A 20934-nucleotide genomic window follows, 5' to 3' on the forward strand; every position below is an offset into this window, starting at 1 on the left:
AACCAGACACATAACACATGTATCCAGACACAAAGATAAACTGATGAGTCAGTAAATCAAGCAGAAACACAAGTGATCAGACCAGAGACAAACGAACCGTTCAAACAAAAAGGAATTACGCATGTTGTATCAAAAAAGAAATTCATGTGTGAAACAGAGACGCTTAACCTAGCGTACACACGCAGGCCGTACTGTGCCCCGGAAGAGACAGCGGGCGTACTTGGGGCGCTATGATACTCTAGTGGGGATTATATTCTGTGGCGCTATACGTGGGGAGGTAGGATGTGATGTAACAATGTCGGTACGAGAGTATTACGGGGCCTGTCAATATTGTGTTTTTGTTGTCTACCTGTGAGGAACAGCTTGTGAGGGATACGTGAAAAAAATCCGGGATAACAACACTACCGTTATGGACTTACGTTTAACGTTTGTCTTTATCATCTCCTGGAAGTTCACACGGGGTAAGTATCATACAGTATTAAGCATTACTTTTGCCTTCTTGGCGATCTCTAATAGCCAATCAGATCAAGTCTCTCGATTGTGACGTCCTTTATAATCTATATGACCCAGGTGGGTCAAACCTACTAACCTGAATTACTTATTCAGACAATTTTTTTCTACCACATTATTTAGCCAATTTTAAAATATTTGATTAATAACCTATCATGATAGCATGGATGGTCGGGTGGCGCAGTGGATAGCGCAGTTTAATTTCCTGAACGGACGTGAAAATATAAATAAAGTTTACATTATTATTAATGGTCAAGCGGACTCGCGCAAATTTTACGTTCTAATGACTTAAGGCCTTTAACTGAGTATGATTTACTAACCAATCTGACCATTAGTTTAACTGTTTCGGCACAAGAAAAAGAAAAATGACAATGCTTATAGTATGGCAACCTTAAAATCGTCAAATCGCCAATTCGTTGTCCGAGGTTGCAAATACTGATTACCTTTCACGATCCCTATTTTAATTCAGAACATCTCATGCTTTATCAATTTAATTTGTCCTATAATCTAGAGAGCAGTTACACATTACTTACAAATATAAAATCATCCACTTCCGGTCTGGAAAAGACTGCATAGGACGTCGATTAGCGAATCCCGGGAAAATTTATGAGAAGCGGTGATAAAAAATATTACAAAATATAGCAAACGATGCACTGACACTAGCTAAACCCAAATAAAATCGATAACAGACATACGCTTGAAATGAACTAATTAACAAGATAACGAATCGTATTGTAAGATTCATGATACAGCTGTTCGTTATCGTCATGGCAACCAGCAGATTAGGATTACTGACCCGGCACCAAGGTCAAAGTTCAACTAAGATACGACTAGGGCTACCGATCCGGCATTCGGGGCAAAGGTCAATTTAGATACGATCAGGACTACCAACCCGGCTCTCGGGTTGAAGGTCCCGTTCAAACAGATACTAAATGTTTTAACGCAAGACATCTTTATGTCAATCTGGTAAATTACTTAACACTTAAGTTCCTACCGACTCTATCACATATGAGCGCCCCCTATCGGAGGTAGTGAAAACTAATTACACCTGTTTCACGTCAATCTACAGCACCAACACGCGAATGTTTTAGTTTAAACATATTGTATTGCCAAGCAAATGGATTGGGCACAATCTATTAAACTTATATTAAGCCCTTTCCCAGCAAATTACAAGCATATATTTACAATAGTACAATATGGCAGACTTAAGTAATATACATATATACACTATTTCATTTGTAAATGCTTTTAATTTAGTTAAATTCCTTAAACATATTCTGTTGACATCATAATCCATCACAATATCAATTTTTTTTCAAAACATGCTTGAACTTTGTGAAAATTTGTTAAGTAGAACGTGCCGTATGGAGATATGACCGCCACGATAAGTATAGTATCATAGCTGGCATTAATAAACACATAATAAACTTTATCGGATGAGGTCAAGCTTGGTTTGAAAAAGTTATGTTTAATATCATAATGTCATAATTTATACTAGAAAGTCCTATTTCATAATATGACAATGATTATCATAATGTCATATTTGATATTGTAATGACACTATTACAATGTTTTACTTAATATCATAATATGACTGATTATTACAATGTCATAAATATTGTTATAACATGACACTGATTATCATAATGTCATACAATAGAATGTAATACCCTAATTTTTACTACAAATTGCATTATGATTCCTTTTGTATACGTTACATTATAATACAATGCTTTACATAACAATACAATGAACTAATAGACACGTGTTTATAGGGTATATTAGTGATGTACACGTCCATGTGTTTTGCATTAAATGCTCTGCTGCATGAATTGAATTTAACGCACTGAGATAACTGTCTCAACTACACACAGGGAGACGACATTTTCCGTAAACATAGATTTAAAATATTATTGTAAACAAACGTATGGACCATCTTATAAAGGTGAGTTATTGAGGACGTTGATACGTTGAATTACACAGACTGTTGCCCTGCACAAGTAAATGTTTAATTCACATTTTAATTCAGTAACATCGTCCAGCTCTTCCGTTAACACAGTTCGTATAAGTTCAGCCTAATATCAATTACAAGTTAATTCCGCACAGTTCCAATTTTTTTTTTCGAAATAATTTGTTCACACCTGCGAGGCGTTACGAACACATAATTAGATTAGAGAGACGTGACAATCTGGTAGAGGAATATTTGAGTTCGTTACGGACACATAATTAGATTAGAGAGACGTGGCAATCTGGTAGAGGAATATTAGAGGCGTTACGAACACATAATTAGATTAGTGAGACGTGGCAATCTAACAGAGGAATATAGAGGCGTTACGAACACATAATTAGATTAGAGAGACGTGGCAATCTAACAGAGGAATATAGAGGCGTTACGAACACATAATTAGATTAGAGAGACGTGACAATCCGGTAGAGGAATATTAGAGGCGTTACGAACACATAATAATATTAGAGAGACGTGACAATCTGGTAGAGGAATATAGAGGCGTTACGAACACATAATTAGAGAGACGTGACAATCTACCATTTCGAACACAAGTGGAAAATAAGGAATTAGGGATTTGCATCTGTCCACACACAAAAAATCGAAATAATTTGTCTGCTCCTTTTGCAACAATAGATATCTTTATATTTTCTCTCTACTTCCGAACACATTTTTCTTTCCTGATGCCTTCCTTGGCAATGCCTCACTTTTGGCCACAGTGTTGAACGTTCGCCCAAGTGAAGAAGGTACCGGGTTCTGTTTCCAGGCTGGGACAATAAAAAGAGTTTTTATTTCCCGTTAAACGTGTAGTAATTAAAGGTTTTAAACAACAGCTTGTTTATCGGTTGTCAGGATACAATGTGATATTCAGTGCGTGTTGCCTTCGGCATAGTATTTCAGTCAGGTAGTACGATAAAGTCGGCATCAGATCCGCGCTATCACAAGGAGGCAAATACATCAACATACCCTGCCACCAACACACATGCACGCATACGTGACACAAAAATGGAGGCACGTCCTTAAATGACCTTATATTTACATTTGCATGGCATTGTCACTATATAGCCTCTTTGAAAGCTGTGTCGTTGATGGGACTTTAATTACCATGCATCACGAGACACAATTCTTAGCGTATTAATACAACACTGACCGGAACTACAATATTCAATATAATTAAACATGACGGCTGCTGAAATATCGCTGGGCATTGTGAGATTTGACAATGTCATTGTAAATTTATGTGCAAAATAAAAAATAAAATAAAAAACACTTTTATTACAACGAAAACAAGACCAAGGTCTGCAATATCGTACAAAATGCACATCGGTTGAAATCACCAATGCCGGCAATGGAAACAATTTTAACGCTCATGCAATTTATCAGAAATATCGTCTGTTACACTGCACTGATCAACAGGGGTTCGTTACAAATGTCTGAAATACACATATTCTATAGACCTACTGACACATATGTTACAGACCTACTGATATGAGTCACAGCACACATAAACATTTCAGACATTTGTAACGAACCTGTGCTCCGTCGCAAGATCACTCACTTCAAACGCTATCAGTTTCACGCGTCTCGCATCCACGGTTCCTCAGTTTCTGACGACATGTCAAATAACGAGGCTGTTATAGAATCTACCGACTGTTGTCAGGTTCCCATACAATCAACAAATAAATTCACGCCTGGATTCTTCACAAAATGAGCAAAGAGAAAAGTTCGAATTAACTTCCAAAAATAACTCCCTCGTGGAGGGCAAGGTCGGATTTACGGTGTTCACTGTATTTGTCCATGCGCGAAATTTGTTCCGGGGAAAAATCGAAACAATTTCAAATCTAACTTTCAGCTCAGAGTTCTATTGATAAACTTAAATCACCCTATAGACATATCATACGCAATTGTATTGATACTGAATTGTGGAATAAAATTGAATTGTTTGTTAAAATTTCAAAGTACTACTTTGTTTGCCAATCAGCACGCGACAATACGCTGTTCAAACTATTGAACGAAATTGTGTGGACTGTCGATAAGGCGGGCATTTTTAATTTTAAATATAAATTATAAATGAAAAAAGAACATGTATGGTATTTATGATCTATTTGAATGACACAGCTTTGCAAGCAAACAACATAATGCGCGCTAAATGCTTAAATAAATTAACTTAATTTTTTTCTAAACAGAATCATGTCTGCCTTTCTGCTATGATAGTGTGAAATGCCAGGGACGTATAGTGAAATATACTGTCCCTGGAAATGCCAAACAAAATTATTTCTAAATTTAACCAGGGACAGTACTATACGTCCCTGATTTAACGCAACATTCAAATTATTAAAATTTTGAACCAGAATACGTCTTTCGTTTGTAAAAAAAGGTGACATTCCAAAAATTAGTGAAAGACATTCTCACCACTCTGCTCCTTGATTTATCCAGGATATGATACACACAACATAACCAAAAACCAAACCAGAGCCTCCTTGTACTATAAACGGAAGCGAGCTTATATTGATTATCGATTTTGTTTATAAATAATTTCGTTTTGAATCTCTGATTATCTGTTATCTTCACCGGAGACAATAGGACACCTCAACTTAGAGGGCTTTTCTCGTTGATCAATATTTCTGCTCGATATGTAGCCAGAATCAGAAACATTTTCAAATATTGTTTGTCAAAGGTTATTTTTATTTTTAACTACATACCAATCCATTACCCCCTTCCCTATTCCCGGTGGGGGTGGGGTGGGGGTGGGGGAAGAAACCCCCCACCCTATGAATTTCGTTTAAAAATAATCCTAGGGTGGGGGGTTTCTTTAAGCCCCAAACAAACCCCTGGATCCGCCACTGTTAACGTATAGCCAAATATATGAATAAAACAAGGGTTAAACCAATATTTACATGTACAATAACATCGCCCTTTTACTTTTTAAAAATATAATCCAAGTTACTGTTTCTCTGTAGATAGTCGAATACATAGACCTCTCCAGCATCACTTTGTAGGGAGCATGTTCGCTCGGTGGTCGACTTGACTTTCGACCCCACTCGGCCGCTAATTAGATACAACCGGAAGTGGAATGTCGGTTGACGTCCTTTGAAGTTCAGAGCTAGTGCTCTCATGAACTTGACCCGTACTAGAACACATCGTATTAATACCTCGATAGTCTAATTATAGTAAACAAACCAGATTTGGACCTAACATATTAAACTTTTTATACCATGGTAAAACCTTCTCATATATATATATATATAGTCTCACATTGAATATATACAAATTCAACGTTGATTATTGTTTATTCAGGATATATATATGTATTTGTATTGTTTGAACTTCAAAAAACTATCACGGATTAATTCTGCCTTAAGGATATATGATATCTAACATATTTTATCTCATTTTTATCCATAACATATCTCCTAGCTGAAAGAAAACCTCTTCAATGCATAACAACTACTCATTTTTTAGAATTGGAAACTCTACAACACTATTTACAAAAAGATAAAAAACGTGATTTTCTGGGACTGAGGGGCAGGGTCAAATAAAAATGACAAACAGACGTTGATCATTAATGATAAAAAACCACTGACTTAAAATGGATGGACACATTTTAATTTGATTAGTTATGAGTAATGTCTGAGGCAAGGTCATTCATTTTGTAAGCATGAAAGTAAACTTAAAGAATTGAAGTACAAATTGCAGAAGCATCAGTAAAAATTTACAGTCACTAAAATTAATAAGTAGTTAGCAGAAACCCCCAATATTTCTGACACCGTCATTGGGTGGACTACAGTTATGTGGAGGTCAGTGAAATTGACTCGATGCACCTTATTTTAGATATAGATCAATATTATATCAAATGACGCACTTTTTACCTCCATTCTCCATTATACAATTATGGACTTTTGTGCTGGTGAATATGATGTGATATGAACCTGAAAGAGTGATATTAACTGGGGCGAAGCCGAGGTCAATATCACTCTTTTAGGTTAATATCACATCATATTTACCAGCACAAAAGCCCATAACTGTTTTATTATATGCTTCAACAATAAAATAAAACAAAAAAACTAAAGGTTCTGATTTTTGTACGCGAGCATTCCTGTACAATTTAGCCAGGTTTGAATACAAAAGTTCATCATTGTAGCTTTCGAAGGCATCGTCTAGATTATTTTTCTTAAGGTAGGCATGGAGGCTATGCACTGCTTGTTCAATGGCCTTTTTTACGTTAAAAGCATCTTTATCCTCGAATAGTTTTGGTAATTTTCCTAACGGAGGAGAAACGTTCGCCAGCAGCCATCTTCTAATGTCGTCTGACAGATCGCGCTCCAGTCTAATTGCGCATGCGCTACGACAGTTTCCGGGGAATTTCCATAAGGCTATATTAAGAAATCGATATTCACCGGATAACCAGTCTACATGAGTTTTTGAGGACTGATCAAGTGTATAGGATCCGACGAATGTGATTGCGAGAAATGTTCATGCATATAATAAATCATTGTCACGTGGATTTCGGTTATTTGTGATATTAACTTGATGTTACTATTTTTAGAATCAGAAGGTCATTGTTCACTTCATGTCATCATTACAATTGTAACGTCACAATGCGTTCTGCCAAATGCAGCAGTTTCCTCAAAATAAATTTCATACGTTCCATCGTGTTTAATTATTAAACAATATTCAACATTTTAGATGTTAATTAAGGAATTTTATTTCGTCTCGGTTAATATTTCTTTCTCATCTTCGTATAACCACATACGCACCTCAACAAATCAATAATTAATAAATGACGTCACTTCAATTATAACGTCACATTGCTCTCAGGCAAGTCCGGTAGATTTCTCCTGACGGTTTTCTTTCATTTACCGCCATTCTCATTGGTTGTATAATAATCACGTGGGGGTTGGTTATTCGTGATACTGACTCGATGTTACTATTTTTAGAATCAGAAGGTCATTATTTACTTTATGTCGTCATTTCCATTGATACGTCACAATACGTTCCGCCAAATGTAGTACTTCCCTCAGTACAAATTTCATCCGTTGCATCTTGTTTAATGATACAAATTATTCATTTTTTTTCATAATAATTAAGGAATTTTATTTCCTCTGAGTCAGTGTTTCTTTTTTATGCTCATATTATACAATCATGGACTTTTGTGCTGGTGAATATGATGTGATATGAACCTGAAAGAGTTATATTAACTGAGGCGAAGCCGAGGTCAATATCACTCTTTTAGGTTCATATCACATCATATTTACCAGCACAAAAGCCCATAACTGTTTTATTATATGCTTCAACAATAAAATAAAACAAAAAAAACCTAAAGGTTCTGATTTTTGTACGCGAGCATTCCTGTACAATTTAGCCAGGTTTGAATACAAAAGTTCATCATTGTAGCTTTCGAAGGCATCGTCTAGATTCTTTTTCTTAAGGTAAGCATGGAGGATATGCACTGTGTGTTCAATGCCTTTTTTTACGTTAAAAGCATCTTTATCCTCGAATAGTTTTGGTAATTTTCCTAACGGAGGAGAAACGTTCGCCAGCAGCCATCTTCTAATGTCGTCTGACAGATCGCGCTCCAGTCTAACTGCGCATGCGCTACGACAGTTTCCGGGGAATTTCCATAAGGCTATATTTAGAAATCGATATTCACCGGATAACCAGTCTACATGAGTTTTTGAGGACTGATCAAGTGTATAGGATCCGACGAATGTGATTGCGAGAAATGTTCATGCATATAATAAATCATTATCACGTGGATTTCGGTTATTTGTGATATTAACTTGATGTTACTATTTTTAGAATCAGAAGGTCATTATTCACTTCATGTCATCATTACAATTGTAACGTCACAATGCGTTCTGCCAAATGCAGCAGTTTCCTCAAAATAAATTTCATACGTTCCATCGTGTTTAATTATTAAACAATATTCAACATTTTAGATGTTAATTAAGGAATTTTATTTCGTCTCGGTTAATATTTCTTTCTCATCTTCGTATAACCACATACGCACCTCAACAAATCAATAATTAATAAATGACGTCACTTCAATTATAACGTCACATTGCTCTTAGGCAAATCCGGTAGATTTCTCCTGACGGTTTTCTTTCATTTACCGCCATTCTCATTGGTTGTATAATAATCACGTGGGGGTTGGTTATTCGTGATACTGACTCGATGTTACGATTTTTAGAATCAGAAGGTCATTATTTACTTTATGTCGTCATTTCCATTGATACGTCACAATACGTTCCGCCAAATGTAGTACTTCCCTCAGTACAAATTTCATCCGTTGCATCTTGTTTAATGATACAAATTATTCATTTTTTTTCATAATAATTAAGGAATTTTATTTCCTCTGAGTCAGTGTTTCTTTTTCATGCTCATATTATACAATTATGGACTTTTGTGCTGGTGAATATGATGTGATATGAACCTGAAAGAGTGATATTGACTGAGGCGAAGCCGAGGTCAATATTACTCTTTCAGGTTCATATCACATCATATTTACCAGCATAAAAGCCCATAACTGTTTTATTATATGCTTCAACAATAAAATAAAACTAAACAAAAGGTTCTGATTTTTGTGCGCAAGCCTCCGTGTAAAATTTAGCCAGGTTTGAATACAACAGTTCATCATTGTAGCTTTCGAAGGCATCGTCTAGGTTCTTTTTCTTAAGGTAAGCATGGAGGATATGCACTGTGTGTTCAATGTCTTTTTTACGCTAACAGCACCTTTATCCTCGAATAGTTTTGGTAATTTTCCTAACGGAGGAGAAACGTTCGCCAGCAGCCATCTTCTAATGCCGTCAAAATACTTAGTAGAAAATACTAATTACCGCGGACGTACATTTTTTAAAAGTGATGCGCCCAAATGCGGGAAATAGATAGTGCTACCATGTCGTCTAGCGATAGTGACTAGCCTAGGCCCGGTGGAAGTTGAATGTGCAGTTATTGAAATTGCTGTTTGTAAGCAAACCAGAGGTTTGTACGGATGACATGTACACTGTATGATGTGTATAAATCGTTTGTCGAGCGAGTGACTGTTGATGTAACATTTGGGAGACGAGAAATTTGACCTACATTTCTAGGAACGATAGCCATCGTTTCTGTGCTGACACTCATAGATGAGAGAGTGGAGCTGGTGGAGCGTTTTTGTATCGACGAACAATCACGGCTATAGCTTCTGACACTAGCTTCATTTTTATGACCGGTCATGAACATGATCTGTCTTGTCTCGAACCCGACATCATTTGGTGTTCGATCTGCAAATGTATCAACTGCTTATAAAGAGGGTCAAAAATTTCATCCAGAAAACTACAGACCCATATCTCTGACCTGTATCTGTAGCAAAATTATGGAACACATTGTGGTCTCAACTATCATGACCCATGCCGATACCCATAACATATTGTATCCGTTTCAACATGGTTTTTACGCAAATCGCGATCATGCGAAACCCAACTTCTTGAATTTGTGGATGACATCTCAAAGAATCTTGATGAGGGACGCCAAACAGATATCCTCATAATGGACTTTGCTAAGGCTTTCGACAAAGTCAGTCATTCTCTCCTAAACCATAAACTAAAACGTTATGGTATACGTGGAAATGTCGCAAACTGGATCGAGAGTTTCCTGACCGGTTGAACTCAGACAGTAGTAGTTGAAGGGGAGAAGTCTGATTTTGTCGATGTCCATTCCGGGGCACCCCAGGGGTCAGTTTTGGGACCCAGTTTATTTCTTTACTTTTTAAACGATATCCATGTGGGTCTAAATGCTCCAATCCGTTTATTTGCAGAGAACGCTATTACATATCTTGCTATCAAGTCAAACAGTGATGCTGAAACACTTCAAACAGATCATGACAAACTAGCGCTCTGGGAAAATACATGGAAAATGATATTCCACCCAAACAAATGCAAAGTGTTGTCGGTGACTAAAAACAAAACTCCAATAGTCCATAATTATACTTTACATGGACACATACTGGAACATCTTAGTCAGGCCAAGTATCTGGGTGTAACACTATCATCTGACCTTAAATGGGATTCACATATAAATACTATCTGCCCAAAAGCAAATTCTACGCTAGGCTTTTTAAGACGAAATCTTAAAATTGGCTCAACATCAGCCAAAGTACAGGCATACAAATCATTAGTTCGACCATCACTTGAGTATGCCTGTACAGTATGGGACCCTCACACCCAAACAAAAATTGACAAATTGGAAATGGTCCAGCGAAGGGCAGCACGCTATGTGCTCAATAAACACAGGAACAACTATCGTACCTCCAGTGTGTCAGAAATGTTGGACCACCTAAAGCTGCACCCTCTAGTAGATAGACGTAGAGATGCTCGTCTGACCATGCTTTATAACATTGTAAACCAGAAAGTCGCTATCGTAAAATCAGACAGATTAATCCCTACAGTTAGAAAATCCTGAACAAACCACCAGTTTTCGTATCAAATTCCCCACTCAAAAACCCAGACCAGAAAGGCATCATTCTTCCCTCGAACTATACCCGAGTGGAATAAACTCCCACCTGACATTATTTCAAGCCCCACAACGGAATTATTCAAATCAGCCCTCTACCGTCACTTTTCAAACGCAAATTAGACCATCTCGTATCTTTTAAAAACAATCTCTTTCCATGTTTCACTCCTCGTCTGACATTTTATCTTCAAATTGTTGAAGTTGGTCAGTACCATTTAGAAGTAGAAGTCTAAATACTAGCGTTTGCTTGTAAACCTTGACATGGAGTTTGCAGAAAGAAGTCTGCCAATATTTACATATATTCATACGCGGTGAGAACTGGATCACGTTCTATACTCAAGTTATTGAGAAATAAACAGATTTGCCTACTCTTACGTTATCGATTCAGAAACAGTGGCAATTATAAATATTACGTATTAACCCATGTAATATGACCTATCAGCCCTGAGATTGGTTGTAAGTGTCAATTGTTTCAATTCTGACGTCACGCCTAGGACATTAACATGACGTCACAGACTTGCGCACTGGAGTCAAAATGGCGTCTTTTTACATTTCAAGGTTGCATGAAAATTGTCGTTTTACAAGAATAAATGCTGCGGCCTCGGGAAACAGTTCATCTGGTGGGTCCCAATTGCAACTCCTCGGGAAAATAGTTTTGACTGTTGACTGATAAGGCATGCAACAACTGTAAATTGTAATTTGTACCCTTTGTTGGTGAACATAGCCACAGAGTGTAACAGTACAGGTCGACGTACTGTTACAGAGCAACTGATACCAAGACACAGGTTTTACCGATACTTCAGGGTTTACCGAAACTTCAGGGTTAACCGAGACTTCAGGGTTTACCGAGACTTCAGGGTTTACCGAGACTTCAGGGTTAACCGAGACTTCAGGGTTTACCGATACTTCAGGGTTAACCGAGACTTCAGGGTTTACCGAAACTTCAGGGTTAACCGAGACTTCAGGGTTAACCGAGACTTCAGGGTTAACCGAGACTTCAGGGTTAACCGAGACTTCAGGGTTTACCGATACTTCAGGGTTAACCGAGACTTCAGGGTTTACCGAAACTTCAGGGTTAACCGAGACTTCAGGGTTAACCGAGACTTCAGGGTTAACCGAGACTTCAGGGTTAACCGAGACTTCAGGGTTAACCGAGACTTCAGGGTTAACCGAGACTTCAGGGTTAACCGAGACTTCAGGGTTTACCGAGACTTCAGGGTTTACCGAGACTTCAGGGTTTACCGAGACTTCAGGGTTAACCGATACTTCAGGGTTAACCGAGACTTCAGAGTTAACCGATACTTCAGGGTTAACCGATACTTCAGGGTTTACCGATACTTCAGGGTTAACTGATACTTCAGGGTTAACCGAGACTTCAGGGTTAACCGAGACTTCAGGGCTTACCGATACTTCAGGGTTTACCGAGACTTCAGGGTTTACCGAGACTTCAGAGTTAACCGATACTTCAGGGTTAACCGAGACTTCAGGGTTTACCGATACTTCAGGGTTAACCGATACTTCAGGGTTTACCGATACTTCAGGGTTAACCGAGACTTCAGGGTTAACCGAGACTTCAGGGTTAACCGAGACTTCAGGGTTTACTGAGACTTCAGGGTTTACCGAGACTTCAGGGTTTACCGAGACTTCAGGGTTAACCGAGACTTCAGGGTTAACCGAGACTTCAGGGTTTACCGAGACTTCAGGGTTTACCGAGACTTCAGGGTTTACCGAGACTTCAGGGTTAACCGAGACTTCAGGGTTAACCGAGACTTCAGGGTTAACCGAGACTTCAGGGTTTACCGAGACTTCAGGGTTTACCGAGACTTCAGGGTTTACCGAGACTTCAGGGTTAACCGATACTTCAGGGTTAACCGAGACTTCAGAGTTAACCGATACTTCAGGGTTAACCGATACTTCAGGGTTTACCGATACTTCAGGGTTAACTGATACTTCAGGGTTAACCGAGACTTCAGGGTTAACCGAGACTTCAGGGCTTACCGATACTTCAGGGTTTACCGAGACTTCAGGGTTTACCGAGACTTCAGAGTTAACCGAGACTTCAGGGTTAACCGAGACTTCAGGGTTTACCGATACTTCAGGGTTAACCGATACTTCAGGGTTTACCGAGACTTCAGGGTTTACCGAGACTTCAGGGTTAACCGAGACTTCAGGGTTAACCGAGACTTCAGGGTTTACCGATACTTCAGGGTTAACCGATACTTCAGGGTTTACCGAGACTTCAGGGTTTACCGAGACTTCAGGGTTAACCGAGACTTCAGGGTTAACCGAGACTTCAGGGTTTACCGATACTTCAGGGTTAACCGATACTTCAGGGTTTACCGATACTTCAGGGTTAACCGAGACTTCAGGGTTAACCGAGACTTCAGGGTTAACCGAGACTTCAGGGTTTACCGAGACTTCAGGGTTTACCGAGACTTCAGGGTTTACCCAGACATAGGTTCCATAGTATCTGGGGTGACCCGGTGAAAAGGTGTGTCGCGGTAAAGGGTGATTTACTGCTGGCTCATGACGACGGGTATATTGTGATCTGTTGTTTAGGTTGGTATCTTTTCTTTATTAGTGTTATTGTAATAAATAAAAATGGTCTACCGAGACTAGTTTAAGTATAAGTTATTTGAGTAAGACGACTAGTGTTATTGTCGGCATCATTTCTTATTTCAGTAACTGGTAATAAAGTGTAGACACGCATCCGTTATAATTTTTGATATATTGGGGTCTTAATATTGGGTTGTTCCCTAATGATGTCACTATTTTGTGTCGCTCTGTTACTGATTTTCAACCTTCATTCTAATTTCAGATGTCAATGCATTCAAAGCACCATCTAGTTTACAGGCAAACGTAATCTCGTCGCACGAGATCTTCGTCACGTGGGATGAACACAAGCGCCAACGTGATAAAAACGATACATTCTACACTCTACGACACCGGCCCAGGAATGGCGGACAGACACCGTATGAATACGCACGCGTGGTCAAGCCGGAATATCTATTTACCAGCGCCGAGCCAAACACTACATACGCCTTCGCCGTGAAGTTTACTAAAGGCAAGAAGCGGAGTCGATGGTCATTTACTGTCAAAAACACTACCTCACTTTACGATGGTAAGTTACCGTCAAAAACACTACCCATCTTACCGATGGTAAGTTATTATAAAAAACACTACCCCACTTACCGGTAAGTGACGACCATTGGCAGATTTACACGTTACACATTGGACTTGTGCTAATCTAACTTCTCTCATTAAAACTTTCTTAACCCCTGAAGACTCGAGAAAAGAATTGGCCTGCTGTATCCAACTGCCTGATAGCATAAAACGCGACTAATGCGGGGCCTTCATGCAGAATCGGGGGTTTCATCTGTGTCTTCTGCTTAGGGAACATTGGAGGAACCAGAATTAAGCTGCTGTCCCCATTTGAACACTTGGGATCTATGTCATTTTGTCACTTTGCTACACTTATTTTCGGTGGTGTCACTCACCTTCAATGATCTCAGCAGTTTCTCTCATATTCCCATAGCCTGTTATTTGGGACAATTTAGGGTAGACTTCATTGTCGAAAACCGGTTATGACGTCAAATCGAGCTTTATGTTCTATTTTTAAATAGATATTGATTATAAAAAAAAATCTTCTCGAAAATGTACCTCAATGGATAGTCTTTGTCAAAAAAACAAGAAACATTCATATCTGTGATGTAGAATTATAACTATCAGAGGAAAAAACCCTGTGAAAGTCGTACTAAGTTCGGTTGCATCTCAAATATGCACCGTAATAAACTTATTATATGTTTAAATGATTTTACTCAAAACCGATGCAAGTAGGATTTGTTGAATAATTCCATGTAGATCTGAAAGTGTACAAGATCATCACTAAAATGTGAATCTATTGTGGACATTCACAAAAACAATATACAGAAAAGAAATTAGTTATTGTGTAATATTTCAGACTCTTTGGTCCCGAGCAGTCAGGGTGATGATGCTGTGTTCCCGGGGCCCTGGGGAGAGTGGAGCACGTGGTCGGAGTGCTCCGTCTCATGTGGGTCTGGGACAACGGTGCGGACGCGGTCCCGACTTTACGAAAATGGCACGACTTTCAACACCACTTCCTCATCAGACGTATGTCTCGCCGACTCGTGTCCATGTGAGTTGTCTCCCCCTCTCTACAAGAAATTAGAAAATGAAAAACTTAACAATAAAAAAGAGTTTAAATTCATGATTTATCTTTTTCGGGACATGATTGGGTGGATGGTGAGGGGCCGTAAGATAGGTGGGGTAGTTCTCATACATATTGTATGTGAAAGGGTTGTCAATCAAGTCAAAAGTTCAAAAAAATATGGATTAGTGCTGGTTGGACTTTGCAATCGTCACGCATCACGAAAAATCAATGAAATAAAACAAAATTGTTCATATGCCCATTGATATTTCACTATATCTTAACAATTGCTCTCCAATGTCACTATGTTAAAGAAGGAAATGGCATCTCGGAACATAAATCTGTAACTAGTTTGAATTTAAAAATGCAGTTTGAAATGCTATTAATTCTTATTACAACAATGAATGACGTTTTTAATTTTGATTGCATAAGGTAATAGCACGTCAATAATCAACGATAGTTTAAATAATCAAATGTCGTTACATTGCTTTGATACAGAACAAAATTATGTGTTACAGTAATACCAGACGAGAGCAATATACCCAAACCAAGGACGTTACAAGTAAAATCGCTGACGTCATCAATAGTCAAGGTAAAATGGCGTCGTCCTAAAATTAAGAAATCGGACATTAGTGTTTACCGCGTTTTATGGACGAACGTACGCCAAGGTCAAGAACGGACAGTAAACATCAGTAAGCGGTTTTACATCATAGACGCTCTCCGTCCGAACTCTACGTACACCGTCCGTGTACAGACGATCGGCACGAACGGACGGACGTCCGAATTTTCCAAAGTGAATTTCACGACTGAGTCCGAACTTGTGAACCATTCTCCCAGCAACATCACGGCCAAGGCTATCGGAACCACGGTACGTATCTCCTTATATCACATTTAGAGTTGGAATGAGGACACGCGGCAGTGACGTCATATTCAATGGTGGAGCAACAGAACATGCTGGAATTTTCCACGCACTGTTAACCTGAATGCTTATGCCACGATATACCGTCTGTAAATTTCTTATCTGCATATGAAACACGGATGGCGATTTTTAATGATGTTAATAACACTGAGTGACCCGGTCACGTCATAAAATTATTAATTAATGACGTCACGAACAATTGCATGATCCGAAATGTCAGTGAAATTTTACCTCCCTTTGAATATTCCTGACGTCACCAGCCCGGAAACGCTGAAAATATCTAAGAATTGTAGTTTATTTCGGTTATTTTAGCTGTTATGCATACGAATTGGGATAATCCTACTGTATTTCGAGACTTGCTGCGGTATATCACGATTATATTGTCGTAAACATCCGTTTTACTACCGCCAGTTAAACTCAATTTGCGACAGTATAATCACGATACACCGCCGCAGGCACACCAACATACCAACATACCCTGTCTCCTGCATACACACAGCACGTATACACTACACACATGGAGGCACGTCCTTCAATGACCTTAGCTGTTAATAGGACGTTAAACAAAATCAAACCAAACCAAAAATCTCAAAATTCATTAGCATTATTCCCTTAATAATTGTTTATTGTAGCCAAAGGTTGTAAATTTTACTTTATAAAGTGTCTCAAAGACACATTTCCTATTTCCAACACATGTTTAGAACCGCTTGGGTTTGCGTTCTTGGACCTTTAGTACAATTGAGTCATGGGTGTAGTAAATTGTTGGCTTTGTTTGACTTTCTGTATTAATTCACTGTTGTTATCTAACATCTCTAGATAACGGTACATCGGCTACACATCATTACCTGCAGGCTTGAGGGAACTAAAATACCCTACGGAGCTATTGTGTGGAAGTAAAACAGACTGCTAATCGGATGGCTTTATCTTCCATATCACGCCAACTGTAGTGACAAACGGTCATAACAGTCTGCTCTCCAGCTTACATCAGACACTTACCACAATGCCTACCAACAAAACATCCTAATTACGCGAATGGTTTTGATAGAAATCACATCAGTTAAATCAGACATAGGATAATCACATGCAATATAAAGTAATGGAAACTATATATACAGATTTACTTGTCGATGTAGAAAGCCAAGCAAAGTTAAAACTTTATTGCATCAAATGATCTGTTTGTCCATTTTGGATTTAGCATTTGTACTTAATGTCAATTAAATGTCCATGTCTGAAGTATTCGGAACATGTGTAGTAATGCAGTGTAGATGCTTATCGAAGTCTTATGAAAAATCACAAGTCTTGGCTACCACAGATATTTTACTTTTAAACAAGTACTGCCAAATACAAGGTCAAGGTCAAGGTCGATCTCGTGGACTGGAATTATTGGAAACTTGAGATAAACATCTTTCTAGCAATTATTTATAGGAAACCAAAGCAAACCCTGTTTTCCTCAATAGACAATTAACACTCCTAATGTGGAACTATGATTAACAAACATTTTCCCCCAAGATGTATTTATTTGTAGAGTACAAACCGCAGGGTTCTTCTTTTACCATAATGCATACTGATAGATCCAGATATGGGAGGAAGGTCGAAGCCGCTTGTATTGTTGCTGACACAGAATTTCACCTTGTCGGCCTGTTGGTGGCGAATCTATTGGTTACTGTGTAATATCAGCAATAAGACTGACCGCTTGTGATGTTGAAAAATAAATAACCAGACTAGAAAAGAAATTATCATGTTAGAAAATCAAGAATCAGATTACCTGTAATCAAAGAACAGAAATCTCGCAAGGTCGTGACAGTAAATATCAACCTTACGATAAGATATAGTTAAAGACCCTAATCAAACCATCGCCACTTGTACTTTTTAAGTTTCCGTTTGTCTTTTACCTTTCCGTTTGTTTAGTGTCTTTTCCTTTAACATGTTCAATTTACATTGTATTAGCCCTAATACCCTCTTTCGTGTCCATGGGCTGTTAGGATTCCAATAACTAACTTACTCTCATGAAACATCAGTATTAAGAACTGTTGATGATTGCGTTCCGTTAGATTATCATTCCTAGTATTACATGTACCGACTGTTTGTGAAACCTCGTTTTGAGAAATACAGCTATGATGGCAGTCCTCAGTGTAGACCATGCTTGCTATTGTCTGTAAGAACCCGAACCTATCTGTAAGAACTCAAATGTATCAACAAGAACTATAATGTAGAGATATTAAACTTTAACTTAACAGTCTCAAGTGATTCACGGCGAATTTAACATGGTCTATAATAAGAATTTAACATATATATTATAATAATGCATTAAAGGCTGACCCTTCGTAAAAATTCTTGAAATATATAAACATTGCAATCTCCTTTGTAATCAAACTGAACGCTACGAAGTTAATCCCATCTACAGTCCTTTGAAATACTGTGATTATGCACAACTTAATTTCTCTATTATTGGCATTTGAGAGGCTTATCGTCCATATATCAAAATGTCTATTCGAACCACAAACATCACAATTAAATGCTCTGGTTCCGTATTTTTACAGTTTATAAAGGTGAAACCGAGGGCTTTGTGACCTAGATACATAAATATTTATTATGTAAGATTTTCTTTCTTAAATTAACATTCAGTGTTGTGATAAACAAGTTTGACAAGTTATTAACACTATGGTATTTTTATTTGAATTGCTCATGCCAAGCTCATTTATATCAATTATGAATGTGATGAAATGACTCATTATCTAAAACATGTTTTTTAATCTAGGTTACATGACTCTTGGAATTAAGATTAACATACTGTTAAATATGTTACCGGGACTTTTATAATGGATTTAACATGCATCAGCCATCTTTATTCGATGCTGTTATACCTTCATATTGTATAGCAAGCAAATCTGCAACAAGATCTGCATAAACGAAATATAGTGGCATTTTGTAGGATTCAGTTTAGTTAGAAGGGCTCACACAACTAAATCTACTAATATATATATATTTTTCTAAAGTTCAATATCTGTAGATTTCATTCAATGTAAAATATGTCAACAATTACTTATTTAAAATACTCGTATGAACCCGGACTGTATTTAGATAGGGGTTACAATCGTAGGAAACACTTGCTGATTGGCTGATTTAGTTGTGCGAGTCCTCGAGACTGATTGGCATGTTAAAATGTCAATTTACTATTTGTATAAAGACATCAACAGTAACGCTTATTTTAGACTAAACTAAAATTGCTATGTATTATTTTAATAAGTTTCGTATCTCGTGCAATTACATACCTCAATACTGATGTTTAGGTAGGGCTTACAATCTAACTAATCAATCGATTGATACTTACAGTGGCTCACGAACTCCGCGGTAGGGAAGCGGATGTAAAACCGCCACTCATTGTCATCTCTATGATAATCATGTTTCAGACACAGATCGTTGCAGATGTGGGCAGGTGGAAACTCCCCATTATTCGATGCAATGTACGGTCTTCAACCAAGCTAGAATGAAAACTATAGGAACTTAAAATATTAATTTTTGGTGACCCAAATCTGTGTCTAGATGATAGCATACTTGTTAGATAAGGTATAGAGGTACATGTTAGAGTCGGGTAGATTATAGGTGCCAGTTTGGATCTGTTCATGCTCTCTCCGTTACTGTTTCCTTTCTTTTATCATACGTACCTTTGATTTTGTTAGTCTATCACATACAATGGTCAGTGTTATCACACACTGTTAACTCAAACAATTGATGTGTATTAACTAACTGTATGTTGAAGTGCTTCTCTCACGTAATTACATTTCGAGGGAGATGGCTTTATATAAGATGTAAAGTTTTGTTGCCAGATCCTATTCCCCTATCAAAATATTTATATATGTATATATATCTCTACTTGAAGCAGTATATGTATATACATATTTATGAAAAAATGGCTGGGGGAATAAAATATTTGTTAAAAAAAAATAAAAAAAATCCTATTCCTATTTATTTGTGTAATTGTTATGTATGACGAATTAAATAAAATTATTATTTAAACCAAACCACCACTCAAACAAACAAACTTCTGGTCAAGTAATAACGGTTATGTTGTCAGTATATGTGGTCCGTGTATCATCCTAGATATCCAGGGGTTACGCTCTCTGTACCCCTGGAATATCTCATAGCAAAATTGAAGGCTCGGTGTGCGCCACCTTGAGATGAGACAAGAAGACTAGTTCGATCCTTTGGTGAACATCAAAATAATCTCGCAGTCACGTAACGGTAAACATTGACAGGCTTTGAAGTCGGGCGTCTCTCCTTTGTAATCTTCAAAGGACATGTATCAGCCTAGCGATTGGTCAGGTTTTTTTTGCCTGAGACCAATTAAACAGCTATCTTCTTGCCTTCAATTTTGCTATGACATATTCCAGGGGTGTAGAGAGCGAAGATGAGCGTAACCCCTGGCTATCGAGGATGTCCGTGTATTTACTCTCGAATTATTATACATTTACTTGTATTAAAGAGTTATATGTAGTTCACGATCCTAATTCCCTTGGTTCCTTACCTCCCAAGTTTCCGTTTTATACTTTGTATTTATTTGAGTTTTTCCTTGTGTATTGACGAGGTATTCAATGCATTTTTGTGAAAGCTAATGTTTCAAATTGTTACACCTCAAGTGAATTTCTAGCTATTTGATTGGTTGGGAGAAAATTAAACAAAAGTCTCTGTCACCCTCCGAAAATACATTGGTTTTAAGGCGCCGGTGCGATAGCGATTGTAAACAGCAGACTATCAACAAACAAGATGTCATTATCGAGGTTTGCTGCCGTTTCTGAGCTACATTGGCTTTTGGTGTAACAAAATAGATATTACATTCATTAG

General features: G+C 37.8%; 1 protein-coding gene across 2 annotated transcripts in view; it reads left to right on the forward strand.

Annotated features, from left to right (window-relative positions):
• Nucleotides 1–209: 209 nt before the first annotated feature.
• LOC110446575 (fibronectin-like) overlaps nucleotides 210–20934 on the forward strand; it is a 42860-nt gene continuing 22135 nt past the window's right edge. For both annotated transcript variants that reach the window (XM_021491783.1, XM_021491784.1), the window contains exons 1-4: nucleotides 210–461; nucleotides 13824–14126; nucleotides 14967–15161; nucleotides 15692–16041. In XM_021491783.1, coding sequence (XP_021347458.1) covers nucleotides 410–461; nucleotides 13824–14126; nucleotides 14967–15161; nucleotides 15692–16041 — 900 coding nt within the window. In that variant the 5' untranslated portion in view covers nucleotides 210–409. The remainder of the gene's footprint in view (nucleotides 462–13823; nucleotides 14127–14966; nucleotides 15162–15691; nucleotides 16042–20934) is intronic.

This window comes from Mizuhopecten yessoensis, unplaced genomic scaffold (genome assembly GCF_002113885.1).
Source record: "Mizuhopecten yessoensis strain PY_sf001 unplaced genomic scaffold, ASM211388v2 scaffold2805, whole genome shotgun sequence".
NCBI classification, from domain to species: Eukaryota; Metazoa; Mollusca; class Bivalvia; order Pectinida; family Pectinidae; genus Mizuhopecten; species Mizuhopecten yessoensis.